This window comes from Drosophila virilis, chromosome 2 (assembly GCF_030788295.1).
Source record: "Drosophila virilis strain 15010-1051.87 chromosome 2, Dvir_AGI_RSII-ME, whole genome shotgun sequence".
In the NCBI taxonomy this organism is placed as follows: domain Eukaryota; kingdom Metazoa; phylum Arthropoda; class Insecta; order Diptera; family Drosophilidae; genus Drosophila; species Drosophila virilis.
Genome location: NC_091544.1, coordinates 18556330 through 18563187, shown reverse-complemented (window position 1 = coordinate 18563187; position 6858 = coordinate 18556330). Strand labels below are relative to the sequence as shown.

The window sequence follows — 6858 nt, the reverse complement described above, 5'->3', positions numbered from 1 at the left end:
GGTAGGTGGTGATAGGTATAAAATAAAAGATACTTAATATAAATATATATATAATATTCTAGATGCAACATATCGACTTAAGTGACTATAGCTCTCATTATTTACTCAATTGTCTAAAATTCAGGATGTTCATATCGATTTTAATCGATGATTGGAAGCGGAGTGTGTTATCGATTATCCTTGCGTTCATACATACGGACAAACGAATTGATATAAAAATAACAAATGTATAGCGACATTTTATTAAATTGCTTTCTTGAAGAAGTAAATAATAGTTGAACAAAATGTATATATATAAAGCAAGGGTATTTACATTGCTTTAAAATATATTTAATATTGCTTACTCTGAAACAGCCTAGAATCTAGGGCTGTCAACGGCAAATGCCATTCGCTTGGTCTTGGATGTTTTTGTGGAAACCGGAAATTGTGCTTATGCAATTGTCATTGCCGTAAGTGCACGGACGCTCTTTCATATCCGTTCTATGGCAGCGCTGCTTCAAAACTGTCAATGCTTCGAATGAAAAAAGGGAAGAAAATGTCGCATATTACCAACTGAAAGAAGTCAAGCTCTTCGCTTGGACTGTGGACAATAGTGCGTAATTTGCTGAGATGTTAAGTAAAACGTAATAGCTGGGAATTGACAAAGTCGCTTCTGGGAATCTCAATCTGAATTTGTCCCCCAAATTCCATGCTTACCCTGTCAACAGCAATAAAAGTCGATTGTCAACGTTGTCTGATATTCCGTTTTGTTGTTGCATTTTTTTTTTTTTTTGTATTTTGTTGTTGTTTTATTTTTTCGAGCTACCAGGAATTTTCGACATTGCACTGCAACTGGCTGCGACCGCCTTGCCTGAACAATTTTCTGGCATGCAGCTCTTCACCTGGACCTGCAGCTGCACCTGAAGACCAAGCAACATCCAGCTGTCACTTAACATTTTGTCAAGCGTCAACTGAGTACACTTGCACACACGCACACACTTGGCTTGAGCACTTACGGAGAAGGTGAGAGAGAAAGAAACAGTGTGGCAGCTGCCCAGAAATCAAAATGCATCATAAAACGGAAATGAAAACAAATGAAAAATGATTTTTACTTATGCGCAAATTGTTCCCAATGCCAGAACGAATTTTCCTGTTTGTTGTTGTTGTTGGCCAGACATGTGCAGCGAATGCATGTTGAAAATAAAGTACATTTGCGCTTTGAGCGTTGTCAACGTGGCAGCTGTTATTGCCAACCCTTTGTCCAAGTTCTCCTTATGGCATAACGGAAAGAGCATGATCAAACTGGATAAATAACAAGAATCGGACCTGGTTGCACACAGCAAATTGCACATTAGGCTTGTTAAAGCTTAATGCTACATTACACAAAAATCATATATTTTATTAATAATCTTAATCTGCATAGTAAAAGAAATATGTAATACTTAGGTTGACACTCGCGAACAATGCCGGGTAATACCAGCTAGTTTATATACTTGTATAATATTTCTTATCTGATTGCATATTATTCATACTTTAGTTGTAAAATCGACTACAAATTTATAATATGTTATTTCTAGTGACATCATACTAAGAAGTTTTCTAGCTATCTGTTTCAATAGTTAATTTCAAATTTGCTATCTACAGTTTGTAGTTGAGATAATTATTGTACTTATTATTATATTGAAAGGAGTTCGTGTAGGTTAAAAGTTTGAGCACATTGTTATACTGTTGATATCCTATGCCAATCAACGCAAAGGGTTATCTACTAGTAGCAAGAAGCGCTGCGGATAATGCACAAAAAGGGATTTCATTTTCCTACCGTTTCATCAATCCTTTCACCACTTGCAGAGCGGTCGCATTACACATTCTTTGCTTTGTAACAGCGAAAAAAAGGGTATATAAATTGTTAACCGAACTGAGGCAAAAAAAAAAAAAAACGGGGGCATACTTTTTCTGTATTTATTTATATTTGTACTTTTTTGTGGTAAAAATAATCAGGCAACTTAATTGAATCAAGTTACCGGGCAGGGGTAGGCATAAAAAGTGACAAAAGAAAAGGCTACAAGAAAACGGCACAACAACGGAAAAACAAGGGCAACAACAATCGACAAACAAAAAGTCGTGAAAAGGAGTGAAAATGTGCGCAAGAAGGCAAATAAAATTTGAGTGAAAACAAATAGACCAGCCGCATAGCAGCATCACGAATAAGAAAGGGGAGCGGCGTGGAGAGGCTTGTCTCATCAACGACCCACAGCAGCTCGACCTTATTTATAAATTAAAAGAAACAATTTTTCCCGCCGGACATACACTTATAAATTTTGCGAGCATAAAAGGTAAATATAGTATACATATATATTTATAGGTTTCTGGTCGCGTTGGCGAAAAAGGAAGCCCGGACAAGTGCATTTACCGTCGCTTAAGCAAATAATTTGTTTTCTTAGGCCAGGCCGACGCTCTACAGTTTTTATGCTTGAGCACTTGCACGCCCACTGGACATCGCCCACATCCAGATGGCATGCCTGCCGAACTGCTTCTTGTCATGATTCTGCATCTATGTCTCTGCCTTACTTTCGTTCCGTTTCCTGTTGTGTGTTTTGTTTTTAGCTGTCCGCCTTTTCTTGTTTGGCCTGCACTTCTCACGCACTAACTTTGGGGAATTTGCCTAGCACTTTGTCCAGCTGCTAGGGAGCATTTTAAAGACCAAGACATTTCATATTTCTATATGGCACTAGGTATTGATCTATGCCTTAACAATCTAGAGGAAACTAAGAAGACGCGCTCACGATCAACCGGAATCGGATGTGGATCGAGTTTCCTGATAAACGGAATACACAATCCATAATCGCGCAGCAGCCTTTATGAAATCAGCCTCGCGTGACTTTAGCCTTATACAAGATAACAGTCTAGCTACTCGGGGTGTTCTAATTGGCATTGTTATGCTTTTTTGTTCGTTCTGATTAGATCAATCAGGTGGCTGGCTGCAATAGTGTTTGCGGGTCACCCAATGAGCGATAAGCAGAAGCGGCAAAGGCACATGTGTTTAGGTAGCATCTGTTCAGATAAGAACTTTTTATATATTTGGTTTTCCACCTGTTGTGGTTTTATTATGAAGTATAATTGAAAAAGGGGCATTATTAAGTTGAGACATGTCTATTTTATTTTACGGAATCAACAAGTTAAGTCTTGCAACAGGTACACCTATAAGGCGGAAACCCCTTACGGCCGGATATTTTCAACATTTTTATGACCCTCCTCATGAATGGACAAAAATTAACAAACGTTCGCTTACGACCCAAGATAATTTTCACAGTAGAGATTGGGTTCTCGCGTAGCGATTAATTTCTACATAATTTTTTTGATAAACATCGAAAATATGTAATTTTAAACCTACTGCGGAGTTTGTTCAAGTCTAGTCTGGCATGCACTTTCTCATAAAGCATATACGCGTATAAGAATATATCAACTGTTGGATACACTATAGTTTTTAGAGCAGTGGGTTGATAATAAAATTTTAAAACTTATGCCAGGTTACATAAATCTTCTACTCTGTATACTGACCTGAGTGACCGATTGGTAATCAACGCACAGACCAAACAGTACGAGCTAGGAAGCTGAAATTTTCGGTGTTCTTACCTTGTGTGATGAAGGTGCACGTTAAGACGGGGTTTTGGGAAATTCCACCCGCAAGTATGGAAAATTGTCGAAAAACATTTGTATGAAAATATTTTATTTACCATCCGATCGGCCTCAAACGCAATTCCAAAGTTCTTTGTTCAAATTAATTTGTGGGGTGATTCATTCTTCTTTTTAAAAATGTATTCCTCCTTGATGGAAATGGGGGTGAAAGATTTGGTGGATGAAGTATTGCGCTCAAATTAATTATCAAGGATCCTTATGAAAAATCATTTGAGACGTGTTTCGGTGAAAAGTGGAATTCAACGATTTTTTTGCTGATGTTTTAATTTTTCCGATTTGCGTCAAAATTATTTTAATAGCTATATATAATACGCGTTTAAACGATTTGTGAAATTCCACATGCACAGTGTTAAATTGGCTGAAAACGTTTGCATGAATGTTGTTTTTTTACCGTTCGATCACCTTCAAAATCATTTTCATATCTTATTGAGAACATTTATTTTATATGTGCCACGGGCAAGGCCGGGCTATGCCCGTTAGTTCATAAATATATTATTGATAAGTCGAGCTAAATTTTAAGAGTGCAAAAAAATATCCGACATCACGATGACAATCGCTACTTTTTTGCTAGTCATGCTGTTGTTCAGATATCAGCTAAAGCTTGAGAGTGAATAAAAAAAAGTCTCTTTAAAAGCACGCGCCACCAAAAGCAAGAGCTCAGTGCATGTCGAGAGATCTAACGAGACACGAGTAAAACATGAGATTGTTGACGCTTCTGTTGGTGGCTCTAATAACGCTTATCGGTCGTGCGCTGCAGACTGAAGGTTCAAAAATCTTGGCCATATTTGCTTTTCCGGGCCGCTCTCAGTATATATTTGCCGAGTCGTATTTGAAGGCCTTGGCAGCGCGGGGTCATGAGGTGACAGTGATCAACACCTTCGACAATGAAGCTGCGTCGAATGTGAGATTTATAACCGCGTCCAAAATACACGACTACTACGAAGGTAAACAAAATACATAATTGTAATTGGATTATCATATAATTTTCATCAATTTCATTTTCAGACATGCTTAATGCGATGATTGCGCCTTCTTTTTGGCAGAAACATAAGACTTTCAGTTGGATGTTGGAAGTTATCGCCGAATGCGTATTGGCAGATGAGAACGTGCAGCAGCTACTGAAATCTGGTGAAACATTCGATTTAGTCATTGCTGAGGTGGTGCACACGGAGTCATTGTTTGGATTTGCCCAGCATTTTAATGCGACGCTCATGGGCTTCTCCACCTATGGTAACGACTATTTTATTGACGAGCTGATGGGCAACATATCACCGCAGGCCTACAATCCGCTCATCAGTTCACCGAGGTCCAATCCCATGACCTTCTACGAGCGTTTGGAAAACCATTGGGAGATATGGTTGGAGAAATTAGTACAGTCGTTTATACACTATCCCAAGATGGAGCAACAGTATGCGAAATATTTTCCCCAGGCTAAGAAATCACTCTCCGAGACACTGGACAGCTTTGCTCTGATGCTTCTCGGTCAACATTTCACGCTGAGCTACGCCAGACCCTATCTGCCCAACATGATTGAGGTGGGTGGACTGCATATCGCGCAGAAGCAGAAAGCATTGCCCGAGGACATTAAACATTTTATTGAAACCTCACCCGAAGGTGTCATCTACTTTTCATTGGGATCTAATGTCAAGAGCAAGGATTTACCCGTAGAAACTCGGAATATGCTTATGATGGTTTTTGGAGGACTTAAACAACGCGTGCTCTGGAAGTTTGAGGATGATCAGCTGCCTAACAAGCCTGATAATGTATTCATCAGCAAATGGTTTCCCCAACCCGATATTTTAGCGCATCCCAACGTGAAACTCTTCATCACTCATGGCGGCCTGCTGAGTACCATTGAGAGCATCTACTTTGGTAAGCCTGTGCTGGGCTTGCCCGTTTTCTATGATCAGTTTATGAATGTTAAGCACGCCGCTAGGATGGGCTTCGGACTAGGCCTGGATCTGCTCAATCTTAAGCAGACAGAGCTGGTGGACACGATAAATATACTTTTGACTACGCCCACTTATTCGAAAACCGCTTCAATTCTCTCGGAGCGGTATCGCGATCAGCCAGAGTCGGCGATGGATCGCGCCATTTGGTGGACTGAGTACATAACGCGACACAAGGACGCTTCATACATGCGTGCCCCCTCGCGGGACATGAGCTATGTGCAGCTTCACAGCTTGGATACTTTGGCGGTTCTTTTGGCTGCACCTCTACTTTTCATGTGGCTGCTGATAACGTTTATTCGATGGCTTCTGTGTCTGATCTTTGGTGATAAGCAGAGGAATCGCGATAAGCAAAAGAGGCATTAGTAAATTGATATATCGTGTGTCGTATTTTATAATACCCACGTTAAAGTGATTGCTGTCAATTGAATATTGTTAAAAATAAGTTGAAATTATTCCACGCGTAAAAATTGTAAAAACATATTATGCACTGTTCGCTCTTATAATTGATGGCTTTCAATTGACTAAATTTATTTAATTAATCACAAATTTACAAACACAAATCTACCCAGTTTTATAGTTGATTTATATTTTTTTTATATATTTTTTATATTAGATAGATAGATATTTTAAAATCGGGGCTATTCAATAAACCTCCCTACACTGTTAACTGTAAGATGTACGCTTACATAGCACTGTTAAGAAATTACTGTTATTAAACCTTTAGCAGCAAGGTCCAAAAGAATGACACAAGACGATGTATACGTAATATTTATTATATTGGCATAAGTTGATTTTTTTTTATGTATTGTGTTGTTGAAATGCGACGTCCTTGTAGTTGTAGTTTGTTTTTAAATGTGTAGCATTTCTTGGATTTACGTTGCCAATGCTACAGATGTTCCTGGCTGCTGCCAAGACATGCCCTAAATCACTAGAATTTTATCAACTTCAGCTAGAACCGAAATTCAAATGTTTCGCTCGTATTTTTCTTCATAGTCTGCGTCTCTCGCCACCCTCTAGTTGTGTGTTGCCCCTAACAACAGCGTGCCCCGAAAACTCGCATTGGCCACTTTGCTCTAAGTACTCACACTCCAAATTCCGTTTGAAGTTTTGAGCTGGCCACACCTGCACAGCGAACCCACACACACACATACGCACATACCCATGGGTAAAAGCCCCCACCCATGTCCATCCTTAGTCAGGCCTTCTAGCTACACGTACGCCGCGCCTGGCT

The 6858-nt window shown here is 39.4% G+C and overlaps 1 protein-coding gene across 1 annotated transcript; it reads left to right on the top strand.

The window, feature by feature from the left end:
* Positions 1-4312: 4312 nt before the first annotated feature.
* Positions 4313-6379, top strand: Ugt35C1 (UDP-glycosyltransferase family 35 member C1). The gene is made up of 2 exons (XM_002053397.4): positions 4313-4619; positions 4681-6379. Exons 1-2 carry the CDS (start codon positions 4373-4375, stop codon positions 5988-5990), a joined length of 1557 nt encoding a protein of 518 aa, XP_002053433.1. The 5' UTR covers positions 4313-4372; the 3' UTR covers positions 5991-6379.
* Positions 6380-6858: the final 479 nt, after the last annotated feature.